This window comes from Mirounga leonina, unplaced genomic scaffold (genome assembly GCF_011800145.1).
Source record: "Mirounga leonina isolate KUSES-001 unplaced genomic scaffold, KU_Mleo_1.0 Mir_151, whole genome shotgun sequence".
NCBI classification, from domain to species: domain Eukaryota; kingdom Metazoa; phylum Chordata; class Mammalia; order Carnivora; family Phocidae; genus Mirounga; species Mirounga leonina.
The window spans coordinates 20242700-20268590 of NW_023270377.1; the positions used below are offsets into that span (position 1 = coordinate 20242700).

General features: G+C 47.5%; 1 protein-coding gene across 10 annotated transcripts in view; it reads right to left on the minus strand.

The window, feature by feature from the left end:
• Positions 1–25891, minus strand: part of SMARCAL1 (SWI/SNF related, matrix associated, actin dependent regulator of chromatin, subfamily a like 1) — a 58713-nt gene that overhangs the window by 21820 nt on the left and 11002 nt on the right. For 9 of the 10 annotated variants that reach the window (XR_004679594.1, XM_035007184.1, XM_035007183.1 and 6 more), the window contains 6 exons: positions 22876–23062; positions 19252–19402; positions 17508–17666; positions 13751–13816; positions 5689–5829; positions 1557–1775 (listed from right to left, as the gene is read on the minus strand). Coding sequence is in view for 9 of the 10 variants with exons in the window: in XM_035007184.1 (XP_034863075.1) it covers positions 1557–1775; positions 5689–5829; positions 13751–13816; positions 17508–17666; positions 19252–19402; positions 22876–23062 (923 nt within the window). In the remaining variant the exon portion in view is untranslated. The remainder of the gene's footprint in view (positions 1–1556; positions 1776–5688; positions 5830–13750; positions 13817–17507; positions 17667–19251; positions 19403–22875; positions 23063–25891) is intronic. The other variant, XM_035007186.1, reaches the window with a different exon arrangement.

A 25891-nucleotide genomic window follows, 5' to 3' on the forward strand; every position in this document is an offset into this window, starting at 1 on the left:
AGCAGAGCACCTGCTTGGGATTCTCATTCTCTCTCTCCCTCTGTCCCTACCCCCAGCCCTCTCTCTCTCTAAAAAATAAATAAATCTAAAAAAAAAAAAAAAAGAATTTCCATTCATTGAATTTTTATCTCTAGAAATCAGAAAAAGACCACCAACAGTGATTTTAGCAACATGTTCTGCTTCGGCTCATGTTCCACTGAAATACAGTTTGAGAACCACTGGTCTGTATCTCCACATCGGTGCTGGGGAATTTTGCTGGAAAACCCCACAATGAAGACATTACGCCTGCTCACTTCCTCCAGACTATCCAGATTATTGTATGTAATACGCGTAAATTACAGACAGCTTGACAACTTACCAGCGTATCTTCTACCCTACACTCTTGTTTCTTTTTTTTTTTTTTTTAAAGATTTTATTTATTTATTTGACAGAGAAAGACACAGCGAGAGAGGGAACACAAACAGGGAGTGGGAGAGGGAGAAGCAGACTCCCCGCCGAGCAGGGAGCCCGATGCGGGGCTCGATCCCGGGACTCCAGGATCATGACCTGAGCCGAAGGCAGTTGCTCAACCAACTGAGCCACCCAGGCGCCCCACTCTTGTTTCTTAAAAGTTACCCATTGGTCTTGCTCATAACATGGTAAAATAACATAAAAACCCTACACATTCTGTCTCTTGTCATTCTTATTTATTTTGTGCTCTCCCACAAGGCTGGGATCTCATCTTGATCTAACTTTCTTTACACAGGGTAATAACAAGCTCAGATAATGCTTTATGATGATGTCAAAGAAATGTCAATGACTGTTATTTTCTTGGCGATGGTTTTATCCCAAAAGGACAGAAATGGAGCTGGTGTAAATTACTTTACCGCACTTGGCACAGTGTGACACTGAAGACAGATATGAAAGTGTTTTGAAAAGATAAAACCACCATAGTGTTAAGACCTTAAAATATAGGGGTAACAGGCTTGGAGCAGCCGTAAGACTGAGTAAATCACATTCTCTGTGGGCCTTAGTTTCCCTTTCTATAAAATGGGGATGCCAACTTCTTACCAACCATAAATGACTGTAATAAGGATTAAGGGCTAAGAGGGTCTGAAGACCCTACTGTTCTATAAATGTCGATCTGTTATCTTGACTAAAAGAGGTTAACGTATATAACAAATACACCTAGAACTAACTTCTAACTGTTACTAGACTGAGTAACAGTTACTAGACTTTAAGGCATTCTCAAAATACACTAAACAGAAACTCTGATTCTCTCTGAGAGATTCTGAATGTACGTCACCATTCTGCCGTTGCCATGGGGTTTATCTTTACTACCATCTGTCAACAGTGATCTACACATGTACAAAACCGCAAAGTAGGAAGAGATTTTGGAAGGAGACTAGGTAGGCTGAGAGAGGACATGGGCTCACGGTCCTTGCCCAGGGGCGTGGGAAGAGGTCCTGGAACAGCAAGCTCCGAGAACTCTGGGTGACCCCGGTGGACCCCCTCCCGGGAAGGACCAGCTGTGGACACATCGACTTCCAGGTCCCCATCTCAAGCCCCAGACTCACAGTTTTGTTCATGGTGGTCATTTCCTTGGCCGCGGCGTCCAGGGCGGCTCTGGCCTTGGTGCTGATCTGGCCAGGGACAATGGCTACCATCTTGCGCTGCTTGGGCGGGAGCTGGGCCAGGACGTCACACTTGAGGCGTCGCAGCATGACCGCTTCCTCCAGCAGGAGCTTCAGCTCGCCCAGGTTGGAGGAGCCCGAATAATCCCATCCCCAGGGCTGCTGTGGAGGAAGAACCAAGACACGCAGCCAGTTAGCTTCTCCTAGGGCCAAGTAACCGGGCTGCGACCTCAACCGGCTCACGACCTTCTCTTCCTGTGGCTTTGTTCAGACAACTTCAAGGGGCTCTAAAGTATGAATGAAACCTCCTATAATACAGGTGGGAGCAAGGAAGGAAAAGAGAAAAAGAAAGTCAGGAATAAAGTGAACTAAAAACATCTATCTTGGTGTTCTACACGCTGAACTTTCTAGCAGCAAATGCAAGACGCTGAGAGGTCTGGTGTCCGTTACTTTTAAAAACAAGTAAGAGGTGTGGCTTGTCAGACTATTCATGCATTCTCAATAAAGAAATCATCTTCCCCAGGGCTCATCCTAAAGTCCACTGCACGATGAAACAAATCACGTTTTCTCAGTAATATCTTTATTTGATGAGATGTATTGAGATTTAAGATGCTGTTGTTCCTTAGTACAGACTATCCCCGCACAACCAAGTGCAATGAGATGCACAGTGTGTTGTTGCTGCTGCCGGGGATTGGAGGGAGGGACCAAGAGCACAGGCTTCTGCCAGTCTGGCTGAGACCAGAGGTGGGTTTTAGGGTGCCCAGGCAGTCCTTCATAAAAATGGTTTCTTCACTTAGTAGCTCATGGGAGGCAATGAGCAAGAATATCTATTCCCGGTCACATAGCTAGAGAAGATGTTAAAATGAAAACCGGTATCTTTCACTACCAATCTTACTCGAAATAGAACTGAAATCTCCAGTCCCGTAGAAATGAGGGAACCAAGGTGTCTGCTGCCTTACGTTTCCAGCTGCTTGTCTCTCTTTCTGTCTCAACCTCCCCTGGACCATAAACCACCTTAGGCAGAAGCTAGGCTTGTTCATTTCCGAGGGCCAGTGAACCTAGCCTCTAATTGTGAAGACATGGCGGGTGTCCTTTGCTAAACAGAGGATAGGAAGAGATAGATGGTCAAAGGTGGAAAAGTAAAATGATCAAAAACTGCTTCTTCTTTAAAAAAATTCTCTGAAATCAACTGGAAGTTCTCAGCAAATGCCTTCATGCAATGGGGTCAAAAATGAGCTCAGGAAGGGGCAGTCTCTTCAGTGGCTTTTCTCAATGCAAGAAGTTGGCCACAGTAAAAAAAAAAAAAAGGCAGCCCTGCCCTACAGGCTGTATTAAATAAAAACCATGCTGGGAACAAGTGGATACCATAATTAATTTGGATAGCATGCTCCTATGTCAGCTTTTAATCTTGTAGGTTAAAACCCAATAATACCAAAGATTTAAAATTTGGAATATTCACAATCCAGCAAGCTTTTATTGAAAATTTACCATGTAGCAGGCACTGGGCTAGGTGGAAGGAGGGGAAGGGGTAAGGCACTGTCTATGTTTGTTTTCTTGGTTGTTAGTGGGGGAGGGGACACAGTGAGAAGGAGAGGAAGGATGAATTTAATAAGGATGGCATGAAGACTGGGGAGATAGTGGACAGAGACTGGGGACACGGGAAGGGACAGTCTGGGGGTAAAGGCAATGAATTCTGTCTTCAGCCCCTACCATCACTAGCTAAGCATTATCCTGTGAGCCCAGATAGTCGAGGAAGAGAAGATTCTTTTCAGAAAGTGGGACATTTACAAATAGGACAGAGGTACAAATCACTCATGAAGAGTTTTGAGGGACCATGACAACCAGGCAGAATCTAATCTGGATTGATCCACGGGGAAAGTCATTACAGATTTTGTTAAAGAAGTGTATAGCTTTAAATACATTTAATAACAGAAATTTCCTGCCTCAATAAGCAGCTAAAAATGGTTTGCAATTAACTTTGCAAAGCACTACAATTTACATTATAAGTACTTTGTTTGAATGTAAGTGGGTATTTTTAAAGTACTTGAAAAGTTTTTTGAAAAAAGTATTTAAAAAATAAGGCAGACAATCTTATTTACATCACAAACTTGCACAGCAAGGCTTTTTCATCAAGATGGCATGCGTCATGGGTAAGCAAACAGCCATTTCTCCAAAGTGTCAGCATCTTTGATGCAAATAGTGGCTCAGTATATTTGTCCTTTGCTCACAAAACAGGAACCCTGAAGGTCTGAACTAATGGGGTCTTCGAGCCGGGTTGGAACCTCTGCAGCCAGGGCGCCATCCATAAGAAAGAAGTCGGGCAGAGTGCGGGTTGTGGCGTCGAGGTTTACGAAGTTACAGCAGAAAACTGGGGAAAAGGAGAAGTGATCTACACTTGTGAGAGGGGCCAGAGTCTGCCGCTCTAATTCAGGGCCATGTGGACCCCTGTGGGAACAGCGTTTGGGAGTTCGAGAAGTCTGACCTTGCGAGACGAAGATCTGTCACTGAAGGATAAATTCACTGCCCTGGCCACTTTCAAAAATAGAGATGAGAAAGAAAAATTAGCGAATCTTCCCTCTGGTTTTCTGACTGTGGAAGTTCCAGAGCCTGGGTCAGAGAGAGCTACCGGGGCACAGGAAGAAGATGCCGGCCAGGCCCATCCATATCCCATCAGCGTCTGCGAGGTCGCCAACCCAGACCTGTGCTTCCATCCCCCATGGCCAACCCAGACCCTTGCATCCCAGCAAACAGATGAGTTGTATCCCACTGGCGGGTCTGGAGAGAGTTCAGAAGGCACTAGAGGCCAAGAAGGAGGAGTCCCTTCCTGAAGAGAAAGCAGCCCAATCCCAGAAGAAAACAGCTCAGCTGAGTAAGGAAAAAAATGAACACCTCAGCAAACAAGGAGCTGATTCTCCGTGTCATCCTTTCTCGAGTTATTTTTGGGGAAGAATACTGGAAACGTGCACAGGCTTTGGCCAAGCCGGTTATGGCTGCCTGACACTGAGAGGCACCCCTAGCTCAGGAAACATGCTGAGTCTGCCACGAACATGCTGCTGACATGGAGGGAGGCGCGGCCGTAGACAAGGAGAGACAGGAAATCGTGGAGGCTCTGGTGAGGAGCCTCCTCTGCTGAGGAGGACAGTGTCCCATGCTCAGTGGGCTGGATCCTATCGATGAACACTGATGGATTCAATGGCCCATGAGGAGGAATGGAGGATCAGTGAATAATGTCATTTAAACATTTAAAAAAATGTTGATTTTCTGGCTTACAAAAGTAATCCATTTTGGTGTACATTATCTTCCAATCATAAATGAAAGAGAGGTGGGGGGGAGAAGGGGAGGGGATGGGGAAGGGAGAGGAAGAGAGAAGGAATGAACAACTGAATGATGGGGAAAATTTTGCATCCTACTTTTTTCCCACTCTTTTATTTCCCCAAGTCATTAAATATTTTTTTCAGTTAAAAGAAATCGAGGTTTTAGAAATCAAGATTTTGATTGCAATGGCATTTGCGGTTACAAGCTCCCTCTGCCATCCTTGGAGGCTGAAGCTGTGCAGACTCGAGTCCCAGAGGCACCTGCCCTGCTGGCACCTACAGATAATCTGTAGGTCAGAGGCTTCTGGCCTATTGAGCAGGCACACTTCACTGTAATGAGTCGACATTTTGGCTGATGAGAGCCCACTGACGCAGCTCCAGATCACACTCCCTCTCTACCTGCTTCGAGGCCTCTACTGTTATTTCCATGCAGAGGATATGGGCCCCAGCTGCACCCCTAGCTCGCCTCTGCGCCCTTCTCAGAGCTCCGGGCACCTACACATCAGCCACTGGTCCCCTTATTGGGAAACCCCACCCTAGAATCACAAGCATTAAAACTAGGAGGGACTGTTCTTCTTGAGGACACTTGAAGGTCAGAGTTAGGGGCAAAGCAGGATGAAAATCTGGGTCTGGCTCCCTGGCCAGTGTGCTTCTGATCATACCATGGCCAAAGAGAAGGAACAAAAGGTAAGTATCAAAATCGGGGAGAGGGACGGGGCGGTGGGTTGGGGGGGAGGGGGAGGGGAGGAAAGAATAAATACCCGCTTGGCATCACAGTAGCGAAGTCCAAAAGCATGAAACTGAGGGAAGAAAGTTGGCCTGACCCCGATGATCTGGGTGTAGAGCTCTGCGGGCCGGGACATCGCTGGCGTGCCAGACAGCAGGATCACCCTCTTTGCAACCTAGAAGACAAACAGCCAAAGGTGCTGAAAGCACACAGAGGAGCACCTAGAGACTATCCCAAATGCCCCACCGGGATTGGAGCTGGATGCCCCAGGAAGAGCAAAATGCCTTGGAAGGCAGCAAGAGCACCTCTCCCTTCCTGGGCGCCCTGACTGCTGGCAGTTCGCCAGTTTACTCCTCTTGACCCAGGGAGATCTAGATCCCAATGACACCAGAGGCTGGCCTCACTCCAGATCCCGGTGTGGCCCATACCTGGGAACTCTAAGCAAAGGTAGAGGAGCACACACGTTCCGAGAGCCTCATGGTATGACCCATGTAATAAGCAGTGAGATACCACCTCCTAGGCTGCCTTTGTCATAAGTCCCTACATCAGGACTCAGCACATGATACTGAATTCCACCTTCTCTGTCTCCCTCACTAGACTGTGAGCATCTTGAGATCAGGGCTGTGTTCACCTTTATCTTCTGTAGCACAGAGCCTGGCACAAAGTAAGCAACCAACAAATGTTCGCTGTATGCTGAGAAATATTCAGCTAACCAGTGTCCCCGGGAAGATGGGAAAAACTCAACGAATCCAGCATTGGAAGAGGAAGTGGAAGTGGGGGACAGAGAGCAACAGGTCTGACCTGCTTCCAGAGGGGATCTCTGACATCCGAGCTGAACTTCCAGTCAGAAAATGACACTGAGGACCAGCCCTTTCTCACTGCCAGGAGGAAGAGTCAGGGGTGGCCTGTGCACAAGCCTCTACCTGATTTTCTTCGGAGGACAAAGAGGCTGTCGCTAACTCAGCTGCACAACGCTTTGAGCCCAGAGCTCCCTGACTTAGCTCATTTTGCAGTTAATAAGGACTTTAAAAAGTGGGACCCAGATCCATTTACCCTAAACTCAGCCCAGGTCTGCAGCAGCCTGCTCAGCAATGGGTAGAACCGAAATAAATGGTCGATTCCAGTGATGAACTCCAGGTTCCTAACTAGCTTGACCCCAACCTGACCCGAAGAGATCAGACCGAAATATCCTACCTCTTACTAAGATGAGACAGAGGATGAGAATAAGGGAGACACTCCTCACTGTATTAGGGCATGGAATGGCCAAAAATTCCTGGAGGTAAAATCCATTTCAGCCCTAGAAGGAAGCCTACCAGGGAGCTCATCGTCTAGAAACACCTTGTTAACCACTGTAACCTTGAGTTAACGAGTGTAAGTATAAGGCAATGGCATGCAGTAAATCACCTAAGGGAGGAAATTAGGTTTTCAAATGGATATGCTGCCTCATAAAAATAAATAAATAAAGGTGCAACAGAGGGAAGAAAAAGGACTCTTTATACATATACAATATATACAACTCTCAAGATGCACTTTTGCCCTCTCCGTGACTGCCAATACCTAATTCCATTATGACAGGAGAGGTATGAATTTCTCCAGCTATAATTTTCCACAGTTTTCCACAGTTCAATTACCCAGGCTTCTAATTTCCTGCACGGTTTAATGTAGGCTCATTAAAATAACAATGAGCTTCTTGAATGACGTCTGTAGCATCGTTTGCCTTGGCTCAAGACCATTTCAATGAAACGGGGACAATGAGAAGTCTTACCAATGAGAGAAAATTGGCCTGTCTTCCCAAACCGATTCCCCACGTCGCTGTTCTGCTGCCGCCTGGGGATGGAGCCTGGGCAGAGACAGCTCATCAGGTGATGGAAAATAACTCCCAGGTTCTTGGGTGGGTATTTACAGGACAGAGTCAATTCTGAGCCCGTTCACCCATACACTAGGGGTGATAAGACCATTGAAAATGGGCGTTTGTGGGTGTTTAAAAAGCAGAGGCAGCATTATGGAAAAAGAAAAAGGCCAGCTTTGAAAAGAAACCAGAATAGCGTCTTTTCTATTCTGGAATGATTTAGCCTGCTCCCTGCTCAGCCCCAACACACTGGTACTGTCATCCCACTGTCACCCAAACAGCCTTTAATCCTGTCCACCTGCCCAGCTGCCCATGATTTATGGGTCACCCTCCACCTCGGAGAACCTCCAATTTCGGAAAATAGAAATGCATAAAACTACGTAAATCAACACTAAACAGAACACTTTATAGTCAACTCCTCTGGCTAACAAAAGAGAGCGGCACCCGGGAAACCCATCATGGAGCAATGTAAAAAAATCATTTCTGTGTGATGTCCGAGAGAAATGATGTGATTCACAGGAGCAGACGCTGTTGGGGGCAGGTGACTTTCAAAGACAGGTTCAGTTTCCTAAGGGATTAAGGTCATCAGTTCAGCCCTGGGGAACAGGATGCTAGCAGGACGAGTTGGTATATATAATTTGCCAAGGAGAATCCAATCCAACTCAGAGTAAATAAAACTACACATAGATTTTTAAATATGAGCCAAGAGAATGTTCTGTTGCAGAGAAGAGCCGAAACTGTTGTAAGTTCATACAAGCAGCAGCCTGGGAATTCTTCATCACTTTCTGTTGTTACCTCTTTTTTTCCAACTGAGCCAATAACTTGCTTTACCGAATAATTCTGACTGGGTATAACACACTTCACCAAGACTCTGGACAGGGGAAAACGTCATGCTCCCCAAAGCTGAGCCCCATTCTTGTCCCATGTTATTCCTAATGGTACTCTAAATAAAGCTCGGTCTACAGGCGGAGTCCCCTGTGATTTAGAAGTACTACTTGAGAAAGCTGGCAACATCGAAGAGAAGGTCACACCTGTGCCACCCAAGTGTCCTGATACACACTGGCCCCATGAGGCAGGGACACCGGAGCTACACTGTCATGAGTTCAGAAGTCATTACAGAATCTTCAAAAACAAGGAGAATGGCAAACACAGTCTGGGGGCATGTGACCAAAAGTACAGAGATCAAGAACAGAGGCAGGATCACCGTCACGAGCCAAGAAGCAACAGAAGAGTCAACACCTGTGGTTAAGTCTAAACCCTGAGAACAAGAGGGGAAACCCATTCTTCAGGAGAAACCCAGTGACTGGAATCGGGGAAAAGATCGAGGCTCTGTTTTTTCCTCTGCTCTCCATGATATGCAAGACCAAACCAAGACAAACGGCATCATTATGACCACTGTTGACCAGAGGCCACTCCAGGGATCAGCAGAGGGCCACCTACCACCCAGTGATACGTCAGATGGCCTTTCTGAGTCTCTGGCTGGGTCAACATATTTCATACAAAACGGTTCCTTCTAGGATCTAGCCTTTTCCCAAAAGAGACAAAGTTCCAGTCACAAGTCTGAGTGCTCCTGCCAACACCAAATTGATCTGCATGAGAACCAGAGCTAAGCAAGCATCACTGCCCTGGTATTAATAAAATACTGAAGCCATGTAAAAGGTGACTAGTTCTGCGGGAAGAACAGAAGAAGGAAGGGGGCGCCTGGTGGCTCAGTCGTTACGCATCTGCCTTCGGCTCAGGTCATGATCCCAGATTCCTGGGATCGAGCCCCGCATCGGGCTCCCTGCTCCGCGGGAAGCCTGCTTCTCCCTTTCCCACTCCTCCTGCTTGTGTTCCCTCTCTTGCTGTGTCTCTCTTTGTCAAATAAATAAATAAATCTCTAAAAAAAAAAAAGAAGGGCGCCTAGGTGGCTCAGTTGGTTAAGCGACTGCCTTCGGCTCGGGTCATGATCCCAGGGTCCTGGGATCGAGTCCCACATCGGGCTCCCGGCTCAGCGGGGAGCCTGCTTCTCCCTCTGACCCTCTCCTCTCTCATGCTGTTTCTCTCTCGCTCGCTCTCTAATAAATAAATAAATAAAATCTTTAAAAAAAATAAAAATAAATAAAAATAAAATAAAAAAGAAAAGAAAGAAGGAAGGATGGGACTACAGGTGTTCTGGTTCACAAACACCAAAATGTATGAGAACACATCAAATGCCATAATTACAGCTAATTAAAGTTACATTGTTTTGACCTTCAAGGCATGCATGTGCATAGATGTTATTAATATAACACACAGGCTCAAGTTAAACATTATGTTTTTTTCCTCTAGAAAAAAATAGTCTATTTTACCTTAAGTGTTAGACTCCAACAATTTCCTTCCTGATTCTGTGATAAAGTGGAGGATTATTTGCCAGAACAGCAGGACCACAAGGGACTCCTCCCGCAGGAATCACACTGGGAGAACAGAACTTCCAAATGATACCACTCTCCCTTCAGGCTAAGAGGGGCAAAGAGCCATCTCTTCTGGACGAGGAGAGACTAGGTTTTCTACCACCTGTTTCTTGTATATCATGTGAAAAACAGTTCACCGTAATACTATATGTAATGGCCAAAACCTGGCTATAAATCCATCAAAAGGGAGCAGATGATACATATTATGATAGATTTATACAATACAATACTATCTGTAAGAACGAGGTCCAGTCATCTGAAATAAGGTGGGATGATTTCCAAGATACACTATTCAGAGAAGAAAGGCAGGAGCAAACAGTGGTTGAGGAACACTCTGAGGAGGGAGGAGGGAAACACACACACACACACACACACACTCTCACACACACACACGCTTAGCTGGGAACAGACTAAATTTTAGAAGTAAATGTGAGAATCTGGTAACTCTGGCTGCCTTCGGAGACAGAAATCAAGGGATCAGGGCCCCAGAGGAGGGAGAAAGAGTTATTTTTCACTGTACACCCTTTGAATATATCATCTACTTAAACTCCTTTAATGAGAAAGGAAAAAAGAAATAGCTCATTCGTTTTAGGCCACTACTCTTGTTTCATCTAACCAATCAGTAGAGATGTAAAAAGGACTCTACTCACAAAAAGAGAAAAAGCTATTTAGTAGGAAAGGATGGTGGGATTTTGAGGGCTTTTTACCTCTAGAGAAATAATCGAACACTAGTCTGACAATAAAAAGCGCTATAAATCAAAGAAAAACTCAAACACATACCTCACTGCACAAAAGCAAGAGACTGACAACCTTCAGGTTGGAGTCATATGGAGAAGACTGTGTGACCTGGGTTGAGTGGGAGTAAAGATGGTTATGACTGGCCACACTAGACTTCAGAGGCATCTATCAAAAGGTGAAATTTTGACCCAGCAATTCTGCGCGTAGGAATTTGTCCTAATAGGTCAAAGTTTGCAAACTACGAGTACATCGATGACGTTCACTTGCAGAATTACTGATTACAGCAAAACAATGTCCAACTAAGGGCTAAATTATGGGATGCATCCATCCCAACAGAAGGCTCTAGAGCCATTAAAAATAATGACCTTGCCCTACAACGGACGTGTTAATGGTGGTTTTTCTCTGTTGGAAGGAATTAAGGTGATTGAATTTTGTTCTTCATAGCTTTCTGTCTTGCCTACTTTTACACATGTGTACATAAAAAATAGAACTACCCTGCTTGGTAACCCAAGCAAATAGTGCTGTGGGGGAAGAAAGATGTCACATTTCCCAGGGGACCACAACACCAACTTCCTACAACCTAAGCCACGTGTGCCCCGCGTGCGCCTGCTGTCACCATTTACAAGACCCACATTTCCAGGACATGATCCAGCCTGGCTAGCTCACAGACTGCAGGATATCACCTAATTACCTCATTGTGCACATTTGCTGAACATGTCTTGAAATATTAATTATGAGAATACAGTTCTAGGAGATGCACAAGTTAGAGGAACAATCAAGTGGTACTAAATTAGGCCCTTGTGTGCCTTTTTAAAAGCATATTTTACTTCTCCCAATTCTCCTCTTGTTCCCAAAATATTTAGATCCATCTCCTTAGAGTATCTAGATCAGTAGTTCTCAACAGAGATGGAGAGGAGTGATCTGTCTCTCCCAGGGCATGTTTGGCAATATCTGGAGACAATTTTGGTTGTCACCACTGGTGTGTGGGGCAGGGGGGACTACTGACAATTAGTGCGCAGAGGCCAGGGATGCCGATAAACATCCTACAGTGTGCAGGACAGCTCTGCACAGGAAAGAACGATCCAGCCCAAAGTGTCCATAGTGCCAAGACCGAGAAACTCTGACCTAGATGAAAATACAGCAGAGAGATGAAAGGTCTGGTTAGCAGAATAGCACATAATGCCTCAGCCGCACTTCCACTCAATCCCATCAGCAGCCTGGATTCCCGTGAAGTCAACGTTACAGACAAGAGGGCCTTCAAGACACCTCCATAAACAGAAGGCTACGTTCATGGGTCCTATCTTAAAGTTTAACTCATCCAAGTTCTATAGCCAATGCAGAGTAATCTATACTAGTTAACAGCTAAAAGATTTGTCTTAAATGCATCAATCTGAAATACACCCACGACATTAAAGATGTAAATGCTGCTTTAAAAGGTCTGACCCAGAAGCATACGTTTCAGAAACAAGTATGTAGTCGAGTTTGCCTGGCCAGGCGATGACCACATGAACAAGATGGTTGCTCAGCTTTTCTACTGGGGTGCCTGGGTGGCTCAGTCGGTTAAGTGTCTGCCTTCGGCTCAGGTCATGATCCCAGGGTCCTGGGATCAAGCCCCGTATCAGGCTCCCTGCTCAGCAGGCATTCTGCTTCTCCCTCTCCCCTCTGCTCATGCTCTCTCTCTCAAATAGATGACTTTTTTTTTTTTTTTAAAGCAGCTTTCCTCTCCACCTGTAGTGATACACCCTACCTACTGCACAGCTTCTAAGCAATCAGGGGCCCAGATTTAATTCTAGGGGCGGCTGTAATACTGGAACCACGGTATGAAGATCTGTTAACGTGTCTCAAAAGAAAACCTACTGAAGCCACCCCCAAAAGAAGGGTCACCACTCTGGGAAAAACATTTCATTTAAGTGTGTGCGTAAATATTTATAGGTAATGCGAGCAGAGAATCAGGGATTTTAAGTAAAGGACTTTTAAGTCTGGAGCACAGGATGTAATGCTGCTTTGGAAGATGTATCATGTTACTTGTTATTCCTAAAACAAAAGAAAACAATGAAACTTGAAACAAGTAGACAGTTGTGCTTTACGGGCAGTTGGAAAAATTAAGTTAATTTTCAAATGTTAATAAGCTTCACCAACATTTAGCATATTTGTCTTCCCTAGTTTACGTACAACGTCGAGCTTCATTTAAGCAATGAAAACTGCAGTTGAGACTGCTGGCACAACACAAAGGCTGCTTTAAGGAAGCGCAAGATAAACACGGACTTTAGTTTGCTCAGTGTACATAAACCAAAGTAGAGTCTCCCAAAGTCATCTGCGGGAGGTTTCTATGTGGGTCTGAGAGAAAAAGCGACTTTCCTAATTGTACTAGTGCTCCCCAGTATTAAGAAAAAGCTCACCACAAAAAGATGGAAGTTTGGGGGCCTTCCCACCATCTGGGGTGGGATGCCAGAATAGCACACTTCTAGATACAGATGTGAAGCTACGCCAGAGCCGCACCGACACCTGCCCTGCAGGCTTGACCCACCGAAGCACTCAGGCCTCAGTTTAGACCACCACAGTGAGGGCGTGGACGGCTGATCCTCTCGATAACCACACAGGCCTAGGGGGGCCCCGGGAAAGGGCGTCGGCTTATGAGGCACACCTCAGCTTTGCAGGGCTTCTTGCTGATACCCGATGGCCTGGTTCCAAGTCTGCATGACTCCTCTTCCCTTGGTTCTCAACACCACGACAGCTCTGTCCCCACAGTGACTTAGAAGACAGGCAGTTTCTCCTGAGCTGTTCAGAGGGCATGCTGCTGGCGGCCCCCCTCTGCCTTGTCCGCGAGCCTGAGGAGGACCTACAGTGTGGTCCCCATCAAGCCTGCGACCTTCCAGAGGCCTTCATCTTTGAGAGAAAGAAACGACTGCACCGACTGCCAGTTCCTTAGCAGGAAGTTAGGAAGAAAAACGAGTCTGGCGCTGATGGCCGGAGTCAAGGCTAAGTCACGTCCATGGCCTGCAACCCCTCGCCCTGGATGGAAGCCCTCGTTCTCCTTGGCCCCCTTGCTAGCCTAAGCAACACACAGCAGGACTCACCTTGAGGAGGGGCATAGCTGCACGACAGCGGGCAGTCTTAATGTTCTTGAGGAAGTGAGATTCATCCTGAAAAGAAAGGGTCACACAGGTGAACAGGGCCAAATCCTGAGTGCATGGAGCCAGAGCCCACGTTAAGCTTGACCCTGGCACGGCGTCACACTGGGGATGCCTCCCTTAGTTTCTTGTTCAAGGAGACAGCTGTGCGCCTAGGTAAGGACCCAGGTTCTGGTGCCGCTTCCCCACCTTATTCTGGGCAAGTCGCTTCAACTCTCCGGGACAGTCTGCCAACTGTGAAGCGGGGTTAATGATTCTCTGGCTGGCCCACCTCCCAGGCGGCGCTGAGCAACCTGCTGCGAGGTGGTTTGCTGCTTAGTACAACATGCCTCACGTCTGCACAGCACGACGCCAGAGCGGGCCCACCGTGTGCCCTGCCCTGGTGCGCAGCATGGCGCCCGGCTCCTGCCCCCTGGGGCTCACCAGACAGGAAGGATGTCAGCCACACCACAACTGGGTAGACAACGTTGTAAGTGCTGTCAGTGACGAAGTGTGACAAAGTACCGTGGGAACTCAAGGAGGGGAAGAAGACCCAATTCCTGTCCTCAAGGCACTGTCAGGTTTACAACATGGAATCTAATTATATAGCTCTGCATTCTATGCATGAGCAAACTAGAATATGGCATATTCTCTTTTTTCTTTTTTAAAGATTTTATTTTTTTTAAGATTTATTTATTTGGGAAAGAGACAGTGCGCAAGTGGGTGGGGGACAGAGGGAGAGGGAGAGAGAATCTCAAGCAGACTCCACGCCATGGAGCCTGATACAGGGCTCAATCTTGCGACCCTTGGAGCAGACCTGAGCCAAAACCAAGAGTCAGGTGCTTTACCCAACTGCGTCACCCAGATTCCCCAAAGATTTTACTTTTAAGTAATCTCTACATCCAACATGGGGCATGAACTCACAATCCTGGGGTAAGAGTCACATGCTCTACTGACTGAGCCAGCCAGGTGCCCATGTCATATTTTCTAAAGCCAAGTGAGTAACACATTCTTATTTGGAGAAGAAATTTCTATTTTGGTACACAAATCACATGCCATGGACCTGAGCATACACAGCATACATACAGATACATATGTACCTCTCTATGGTGCCAGCTTCTCCATGGACAAAATGGGTAAGACACCACTACCGAACTAACCAAGTTGCTGCAAGTCTTAATGGACTAACACACATAAAGCCCTTAGAACAGTCCTGCCACTGAACTCGGTCAGCACTCAGTGGTATCGGCCACCCTATGATGGGGACACCAAGGGGATCCCGGCTCTATCTCGAGAGGTGATCTGTAAGAAACGTCCTGTTCCATTTCAGCTATGATGAACCAAAGTGGTCCTCAAAAGCACAACAGAGAGGAGTGCAAGATGAACCCGCAAATGTCAGAGCATCTGTTCCTAGAAACCTGGGGTGTAACATTCGTTCTCCTGTCTGATGATGAGCCCATACGACAGCCAAGAAGGAAGGGGTCTATAGTGAGAAATAGCAGGAAGTACAGAGGATGGGGAAGGGAATGGACCCTTTTAACCAATGGGCTAAAATGTTCCACTATTATAACTAACCACAAGAAATGGCTTACATCTGAATTCTCTTCTAAGAATCATCTTAGAGCTGACACTTTATTCCTTTCTATAACATTTCTCTGAAATCAGAAGACAGGGCTCTTAAATAACTGAAGCAGGCGGTAAGTGGCTTGACAAAAATCATATGGCAGGTTGAAGTGTTGAGCCAGAAACAGAGACACATGATGCAGTCCAACTTTGATCAATGATGTCCCATCTTTCTGGCTTCATGCCTGTGGTCAAATCGCTCTGTCAGTTCCATCAGTGGTGAAATGGACATAATGTCTGCCTCAGGGGCCATGGGGAAGATCGGCAATTATGTGTAAAGTACCTGACACAGGAGAACACCCAAGAAATGAAGGCATTATTCTTCCTACTTACTAGAGAGCCATCACCATCATCCTGGGATACTTCTTTTAATGTTTGCATTTCACGTGTATGCTAACATTTTTTCAAAGCGACACCTGAATTTGTGCCAAACCAGAAATGACTTCCCCAGAGACTCATTACCCTTACAACTGTAAAAACATATAAACATTTAAGGTTGCTTAAGCTAGGAATATAGTATGGTTTTCATGTCCAAATCATGATAATAGATCCCTGAGACCAGGAACTATGCCTTCTTCCCTTCTCTGAGCTCCCATGATACTTGGGCACTAAAATGTATTCTAATGATCTCTGTGTGTGTCTGTCTGTCCTACTGACAATGGGGCCGACTTTCCTCCCTCCGCACCTTCAGTGTGTGGGTCTGTGCAGGGTGTGGTGCCCGTCGGTGCTCAATGTTAGCTGAACACACGGATGAACGAGCCTCCCCGACAGCCAGACCCGTGCTGAGAAACCCACAGGCTCTACTGCAATCTTGGTGACTTTTCTGGGCCTCCTAAAAACTCATTCCTTTCCCTCCTTCTAGATAAGATATGCACTACACGTTCTGAGCATCAGGATTTGGGAAGCCACTGTCAGCAGAGAATTCTATTTTTAAGAGAAGGAAAATACCACGGGCTTTTAAAATCCACACGTTTGAAAAAAGAAGAACCTTTCATATCAGTCCGGAGGCACTGGCTTCCCCTTCTTTGCCAAGAGGAGAAACAAGGGTAAACTTCGCTGAAAATCATCCACTGTGCTCTGTGGCCCTGAATGCCTGTTAGTGGTTACCTGCACTGGGGGGTGGGAGCTGCATGCCTTTTCCTAATCTTTATTTGTAAGCCACATGAATACACTGAGTTCTGCCAGGTGGCCGGCACAGGGCCTCTCTAGACTTTCCTTATGGAGGACTTGAGGAACGAAAAGAAGAAAAGCCAGTTAACTGAAAGATGCACGGTCCCATCTGGGAGCAGAACTTGAGTAAAGCCTACTTAAGAAAAAAACAAGCCAAAAACTGGTGAAAAGTACAGCTAGCCCTCGAACAGTGCAGGGGTTGGGGGTGCTAACCCCCCTGCCTCCTGCAGTCAAAAGTCAGCATGTACTTTTGACTCCCCCAAAACTTAACTACTCATCCAGAAGGCTTACTGATAACATGCACAATCAGCACGTATTTTGTATGGTATATGGTTATTTACTGTATTCTTCCCATAAAGTAAGCTAGAAAAAAAAATTAAGAAAACCATAAAGAAGAGAAAACACATTTACTGTACTTTGCTGTATCTATTGAAAAAAATTTGCCTATGAGTGGACCCATGCAGTTCAAACCCATCTTGTTCAAGGGTCAGCTGTACTTTTTCTTGGGGTGGGGGAGTGTCTTTATATTGGCTGGAAAAAAACCTTACTGTTTGATCTGAGCCATTTGGACAAGAGAGGCCATCAGATGAAGGCACACGCCCTTGCTGTCCAGGCCAGGGGCCCAGGGCCCCCAAGCCAGCCTCCATCCATGACCTCACGTCGGAGAGATGGGCTGCAAACCCCCAGCTCAGGCCTAGTAAATGACACTTTTCATAGCACTCTCCAGGAGATTCTAATATGTAGCCAGGGCTGAGAACTGCAATTTGAGATGAGTAAAATGTCAGTTTCTCACAAACTAAAGACAGTGATTTCTATTCTCCCAGAAACAGAGGGAGGCTCCAGGAGAGCAGAGACGTGAAAGTTCTCCGACCTTTCAAGAAGAAAGTTTCCCCAGAGATGAAGTACTTGGAGACTCTGCCGAGGCACTTACAATGATGACAACTTTAAAGGGGGTCTTTAGCTGTTTTTCTAACTTGCTCAGAAGGTCAAAACTGACAATGTTGACCAAGCCAGCCGTCAGGCGGTCCCTGCTGGTCACCACGACATTGATGCGGTCCGGGCTCAGAGATGGCAGCCACCGAAGGAAGGCCTGGGGATGACAGCGGAGAAGGACACCTGGGGTATCTGGCCGGCAGCTGCCCGCTGAGACCCCAGCCCACCCATCAACAGCACTCAGTGGATGTTAATGCTCCCCGAAAAACGGCCTCAGCGCCTTTCTCTCCACACCCCCCTGTATTTGCTGGGGCCCTTGGGCCCATGAACAGCAATCGCCTTCACTGCCCTCCTTCCTACCCATCCGCTCCTTCTCTTTCCACCGACACGACACCGCCTGCCTTCGTAAGCAAGCGCTTGTTAGCAGGCACTGCGGTGTCTGCGGGTTTCAGGCCTCGAATCTCTAACTAGATGGCAAGTTTCTGCAGGGCAAGAATGTGATTCTTTTTAGGAGAAGGAATTTTTAGCAGATCCTGGTATATACCAAAGACACTGATAATGACAAAAATACTTACACCTGCTCTCTCCAGAAATCTTGCCATCCCTAGCCCAAGCCAGTGCCTGGAGCCAACGGAAGGCCACCAGGTACCTGCAGGTCAGCAGCTGGGTCCCTGGGCTGACACTATGGTGATGTCGATGGGCTGGTTCTTCCTCCAGTTTTGGTCCTGCTCATAGCTAAGTGAACACCTGATTCTTTTTTTTTTTGGAGAATTTTTGAGGGTGCTGTGGGAACCTAACCACACCAAATAAATATGTTGAAGTGTTCATTTCTAGAGGCAGTGGCGGAATTCAGGTCACAAGGACGGGAGGAAAAATGAGGTATTGTGATGCACGTTCAGTTGGAAGGGCATGTCTGGGCCTCAGGCTGACCAGCGACAGGCAGAGCTGCCTCTTCCCCACAAGTGGCTCACGGGGGGCTTAGTAAGAAGCCAGCGTGTGAGGAAGCAGCTGCCATGAGTAGCAGAGAGCTGGGAAAAGCTCCAGACGATGAATTAGGTCTCCTTTCTCCAGCAAGTTTGCTTCTATGGGTGTTTATTCATTTCACGGAAGCACTCTGATCCCTGGATTTATGGCAGGCAAAGCTCATGGCCGAGTGCTAAGGCAATGCCCACATCAGGTTCTTCAGCTGTAACGGCACCCGGCTGACAGTGAACACCCTGCCCACACCACCTTCTGCAGGGTGCACAAACCCTGATCCTACAACTCAGGAAATGCCCCTTCGAGGTCCAAGAACGCCTCCAACTACCAGTGAGCCTGCTGCTTCACCTCGCTGAGATTCAGTTTTGTCATCTGTAAATGGGTTTAATACCAACTGCGTCCACTCACACACAGCTGCTACGGGATTCAGGGAAATAAAGGAGGTAGCCATTGTGAAACTTCCATGTGGTACAGGCGAGCGGGGTGAGCAGCAGGGGCACAGGAGGTGCTCAGGAAGCGTCTGCTGCCAGAGAGCGGCAAGTCTGAGCCCATAAGCCCTCGGCTTTCTTCCCTAAAGGTATAACCTGATTCTAGTTCAGAAAACCATGAGCCTGGCCTCCGAAGGCCACCACCTCCTCTCCCTCCCTCCTTCAGCTGACACAGGATCTTCTAAAGCTCCCCAGGCCCTGTCCCCAAATTGTTATTTGATTGCTTCAACACTGAGGACACTTCCTGGTAAAAATCACAACACAAGGAGAACTGACCTGCTCCCAGGTGAAGCGCACAGATGACGGGACCACCACCAGGAGTGGCCACTCCTTCCGGTAAAAGGCAGCGATACAGATGGCTTGGATGGTCTTCCCCAGGCCCATGTCGTCAGCCAGCAGCAGGCGGCCTCTCTTCGCTATGGCAAAACTGAAAGCAGACAAGGGAAGGACAGGGGCGTGGCAGGTCCGTCAGGGGTTAACCCGCCATCATGTCACCAGGTAAAGCAATACGCGCCACTCAGGGTGGGCCACCGCAGTACGCAGCACGGGCCCTGCTCCCCCAGGGAGGGAAGACAGGAACCAATAGGGGACGGCATGACAGCAATAATACTAAAGAGTCAAAATAGAGACAATGTGGAATGGTGGTCAAAAGGTAGAGAGGCTCTAGAAGACAACTGGGTCACGGAAGCCAAGGGAGGAAGCTTCCAAGAGAGGCAGCCCCCTCAGCCCAGTGCAGGCAAGACCTGGAGGAGTGAGAGAGGGGGGAGACTGGGAAACAGCCCCTAAACAGGGGCCAGAAGGGGCAGTCTTGTTCACGTGAGACGTCTGCCTAGAAGGGAAGGGAAGGGAAGAAGGAAGAGATGGTGGCATCAATATCAGGCTTTCTCAAGGTCAGAGGACGTTTATGCACAGGGGCAAAGGGAAGGAGCGGCAAAGACAGAGGACACTGCAGAAGAGCACAGCCCAAGGGAGGACAGCGCCAAGGTGTCTGTCTGTCTACCGGGGAGCACCAGCCTCAGCAGCGTCTCCTCCACCAGCAGCCGCCAGGACCCCTCAGCCCTCCAGCGCTACAACTCCTGCTGACATTTTGTGAAGAAGGGCACGCTCTTCCACTCTCCGGCAGCCCGACTGGCCTGCAGGCCACCCCAGTTCCACCGCTTCGCAGCGGGGTACCTTCCCTGCAAGTTATCTCACCTCCCCGTGCCTCAGCCGTGACAAGGGAACAAAAGGAACCGCCCCAGAGACCCTCATCAGGGTTTAACAGAGCTAATGTTTAGGGCACTGACTGCAGTGCCTGGCACCACGTACGTGCTGGCCAAGTGTTTCTCTTCTAACCACTATTCCACAAAAAAGAGAAAAATGATCAAGATGAACGCTAAGAAGGACTTGCTTGCCTCACAAATAAATCAGTGAAAAGCGAAGAGGATTCCAAGTGCCAGATGTCTGGTCTCCTGCTCCAAACACCGGCCCTCTTTCATCTCAATTCCTGAAAAACTGATCATTTGCTCCGAAGCCTGAGAATAAGCCTGTGGATGAGCTCTTTTTCTTCCCTTCTCACACAGCCAAGGCAGCGAGTGTAGCCCCCTCTGATCAGCACGGGGTACGGCGGACAGAAGTTGCAGGCTGCGGGGGGCCTCTCTGAGCTGCCTGTCCTTCGAAAGCCAGCACTCAGCAAAGGCGGCAGAGTGAGCAGTGCGTCTGCGGGTGGTAGGAGCCGGCTCGCCCGGGCTCGGCGGACGACATGCGTCATGTCACAGCACTGCTCTGTCCCCCCAGCGGCCACGGCGGCCCACCAGGGGAGGCAGCACCCCCTCTGCACCCCCGGGGCCGTGACCACCATGTGCCTTCTGTGGCAAGGAAGGGAGCCCGGCGCGGTGCCACCTCACCTCTCCGACAGGCTCAGCCTCTTCTCGGCACATCTGCCCCGGTTAAATCTTCTAGACTATTTCCAGGATCAACCCTCCACACAGATGGATGGGGGAGGCAAGTGTGAAAAAGATCCATTTTCCATCTCATTTTTAGTTTACAAAACTGATAGCCAGGGCGGATGGGGGCACCTAAGCAACAGACCATGGAGGACCCTCTGCTTCGGCCATTTGCAACGTCCCTATGGTTTGTCCATCCGGTCATTCTCAAAGCAGAAGAGACCCTTGAAATTCGTGGTCTTTCCTTTTTCCCCTGCCTTGAAGTAGCCCAACTAAGGAACAAAGTGGCCAAAAATGAGAACAAAGGAAATGCCTAACAGAGAAACAAGCACACAGCTGGACGCCATTTTCGACAGGGCAGTCGATAGAACACAAGTGCTGCGCTCATCATCACAAAACATGGATTTCAGCTCCAATTCCCACTCTTGGAAGCTGAGTGACTTTGGGCAGATGACTGTCATGCTGGGTCTCACCTCACTCATCCATTAAAAGGAAACTTTCAGCTGTTAGAGGAACCTGATATATACCTAAGAGACTTTGCTCCATAAATTTAAGGGTGTTTTCCTTGTGGGTCTTACAAAACCAACATGGAACTGCCAGCCCTTTTGCCTCAACACCAAAATCCTCCTCTTCAGAGAATGAAAAGTTAAAATCTGGATTTAACTACACAGTTTTGAAGAAAGGCTGTAAGTACCATTAGTGGTTTCAGAACCACAGGGAAAAAGATGGAAGCTGCTGACCGGGCTCTGGTTCTGGCTCCCATCAGGCCTGGGGGGCCTCCACACAGAGCCATTCGATAGGACAGCCTAACTGGCAAGGTAGCACATATCCACGGGCCCAGGATCTCTAATGGCGCCCAGGGGAGCTTGGGCACCAAAGACAGAGGCTGCCTGGGGGTGGGGGTGGGTAACCTCTCAAGCAAGATGAAGTTGTGCAAAGCGTGTTATCTGAGAGAGATGGAACTGGGAGAGAAAACGAGGGAAAGGGTGTGAGCAGAGCTGGGACCATGGGAATGCAGGGAGGGAATTTGGGGATTTGGGGAATGCCCAAATCGAAGAACAAAATCCTGTCCAAGAAGGTGGCCAAGCTTTTACCAAAACCTCACGAGGAGGCTGCCTGTGGGCAGACTGTCTTCATTCACCAGGTCCATGATGATTTACTTTCTTCCCTTATCCAGGGCTATATCCCCAGCCACACCGTCGAATGACAGATGAAGCTCTTACCATCTCTTTCCTCTCCTTGACCTCTAGTATTTTCACTAGAAGGCAAGTTCAAACTTGTCATTTCGCTTCTCCCAAGAAGCTCTGGAAAACAGGACAGGTCATGATGTGGGCTCATCTTCTTTTTGGTCTATAGTAAGAATACCCTGACTTTCTTTTGGAAAACCACCACCTTCCACTCTCAGTCCAAATAACTCAGGGACCGGGGGAGCTACCAGCTGGCTCCGGATGCGCCTGTCATCCAGTCTCACCAATAAGATTCCCCAGCCCCCAGGCCACAGCGACTGGTTCTGGCATCAGCACCAGATTTCAGGCCCACCAGGCCTGATTCCACGCCCATCAGTGTTGGGCCCACCAGGAAAGAGGTGCTTAAGCTGGGTTGCTGAGCTCTAGCCACCACACCTGAGGAGCACCTGGCTGAGAACAAAGCAAACTGAGGAGAAAGCCGAGCTGAGGGTGGGACAGAGTTCTGATGAGATCTTTGGAGACCTTGGTTTTCTACTACCTACACTGAGAAATCTGTTTTCTTGAACCAGTCTGAGTTGGGTTTCTGCACACCTGGATCCACAGTCCTGATTAACTCATGGAATTTGAAATCAATGGTTATAATCAGGCTTTGCCTACAGCACACCTGGCCTTGTAATGCCTAGATGCTCCTAGATGTCCATGAAAGATGAGTGTTCTTAAAAGAGAGCATCTGAACCCAGTTTGTATGAGTCATGAAGCCCAGACGAGAGGAAGACCCAAGAACCTACTTGACTCCGGCTCTCTGGAAGGGCAGCAGATTGGACACAAGCTTGGGGTCCACTCCAGAAAGGTCTGCCTCGGGGATGGGTTCTGTGAGACAGGGAGACGTCTTCTCTAGCTGTGACGCGAATGCCAGGGTGAGTGTCTTGGGCAGAGGATCCAGCTGAACTTGCGGAAGGCAGCCCACGCTCTGGACTAGAAAGGAGGACAGAGGTGTATGACTTGGAGGGAAATGCTCATGAGAGCTAAGGACAGCGAAGGGGCTTGAAATACAGAGCTCAGTGACTGGAATTCTGCTGTGTGCCACCTTCTCAAAACGTAACTGGAGAGAAAACGAGGGCTGACAATCGTATCCTGAGCAAGTACATAAACCTAGAGAGCTAACGCTCCCTCTCTACTCCTGGTTTCTGCAAATAAGAGGGCAATCACAAATGCCAAATTTATTTTCTACACTACACGGACCCTGGGAAGAATTGCAGATGTTTCTGTGACTGATTCTTTTTTAACCTAAAGTAACTTAAAAAAAATTATCTTAGTATTCGCATTCAAATAAGGACTCATATTCTTAAAAACCAGTCCTGAAAGACCCGTAAAAAAAGCAAAATGCAGAATGAATAAATCTTGTCATGCTTCCATTCTCTTTTTCTTTGGGTTTTGATGTTCGAGAAGTCGAGAACTCTACATTACCTGCTGCCGACAGGCAAGGAAGCGCTGTGCTCCATTCAGAGCAGCGGTTAGGTGTTTCCAAGGAAGATCAGGAGGACAGGAGGGCTATTTACAAACAACAATAGCAATGACAAAGGGCAGAGCCCGCGCTAAGGCCACCAAGTGATAAAAATACAAGTGGCCCTGCGCCCTTGTGGCCTTCCCCTAAGAGAACACTGATCTCCCCGTGGGAGAGGGGAGTTTGAGCGGGATGTCCGCGGTGAAGTGGGTGGGAAGTCCCTTGGTCTGGAAGCGACCGGACGGCACCCCACCTAGGCTCGAAAGCAGGTGCTGGCAAGCTAAACCGGCCTACTGCCTGCTTTTGTAAAGAAAGTATGACGGAACACAGCCATGACGACTTGCTTATGGACTACCCACGGCTGTGGGCTTGCCACAATGGCAGAATGGAGCTGGCGGGAGACCACACAGCCCACAAAGCCTAAAGTCTCTATTATCCAGCCCTTTACAAAAATAATTTACCCACTCCTGCTATGCTCAGAGTCTAAACTATTACCAAGAGTGACCACTGCTCTGACTCTTCCAATTAAAGCTTGTATTTAGGGGTCTTTACTTTCCTTCCAGGTTCCAGATCCCCTTATATAATGGATGGGGAAATCTCCCCTTCCAGTCAGACCCATTATCTCAAGTGGGAAAAACTACTTGGGATCTACATGAAATGAAAGCAAATTAATTTCAATGATTTTTGCTTTTTGAAGGAATTTAGCCTCACCTGACTTTAAAATTAAGAAGGGAGGAAAAAAAAAAAGCCCCTTTATTTAGTAGAGAAACAGAAAAAGAATAAACCAGAGATACAAATAAAACAGATAATTCTGGGGGTAGGAGAGAGACAAGTTAAAAATTAAAGACGATAGGCCCAGACAACCCTGGTGGTAGAATTATCATCCAGCTACTAATCACAGCCCGCTATCCTATGGGTTGTAGATGTCCTTTGAAAAACCTAACTGGAAGAGTAACTACTGTTTGCAGATCTTCGACTGCTCTTTATCCTTTACCTTGCATGGACACCCCAGGTGTCACTGTAACCCTCCAAGGGGCTGTTTTCAGGAACCTGGTAGAAGGACCCAAATAAAAAACTGGGTATATTTCATTTCTCCCCAATATTATTTGAAATTCTAAAGTTGTTGGTTCTGTATTCCATACAGTCATGTGTTTTCCTAATATCCTCACAAGCATTCCAAGTTCATTGCCACACCATCAATTGGCTACCATTGCAAATACTGATCTGAATATGGAGGACTGAGCCATCTACTGCTACCTTAAGTCGCTTTGTGTTCTCAATATATTTAAATCCATTTCCATTTTTCACTAAATGTATATACCAGTTATTTCTGGAAACGCCTTGTGTGAACAGAATCACCATGGTATGAAATTAGGTAAGGTTGGCGGCTTTAATATAAAAGAGACTTCCCATATTGATGGAGAAATACATTTTATGCCTCCAAATTAAATCTGAACATGCTGATTTCTGCACACTTCAGGAGACTGAGCACCCCATGCGCTTTCAGAAACCATTTTCATTTTAATCCTGGTCATCGCCAGCACTCGAATACCTGATGGAAGCTAAGAAAAGGCCTGATGATCTGGCTGGTGTGAAATGTGGTGCTTTGTAAGCATTATGTTCTTCCAGCCGTTCAAGAGGAAAAAGCAACCTCCACTCTGTCCCCCACTGAACTACTACCTCCATAATCCTGTGCTGCTAGTTCAGCCAAGGGGCTATGTTTCTGAGAAAGCCCCCCAGTTCGCAGATGTCCTTTCCAGGGGCTGGAAGATGACAGGAGTGTGCTGTCTGGCTTCATGAGTCATCTAGAAATCGTTTCTGTAAAATAGCTCTTTGGCAGAATGCTAGTGAGCTACACAGCAGAGAGATGTTAATGTTTTCAAATAGCAGCTGACAAGACAAGATCAGTGAGGGGGATGCAGAACCCTTCTGGACTGTGACAGCCTGGGGAAAACAAAAGGCCTTATGCCAATTTCACTGTGGGCAAAAGGCCTCAAGTCACTGAGAAAAGAGGGAGAGGGAAGCTCTCAGATCCCCCTTATCTGGAGAAAATAATCGTCACCACGTCATCAGTGAGCATTCATATACTCAGAAGGTCTTATTGTCATTTCTTAATGAGTTTCGTATGCACACGTTCACTAGTTCAGGGTCAGTAAGCTAGCTTCGCACACGAGGAACAAGACCTGGGATGTGGGGAGAGGTGTGGGGTCCCCGGGCTTACAGTTGGTGAACAATGGAATCATCTCCTCAGCTTCTTGTTCATCACGAGTCTGGTTTCTATGCTTCCAAATGGGTCACGT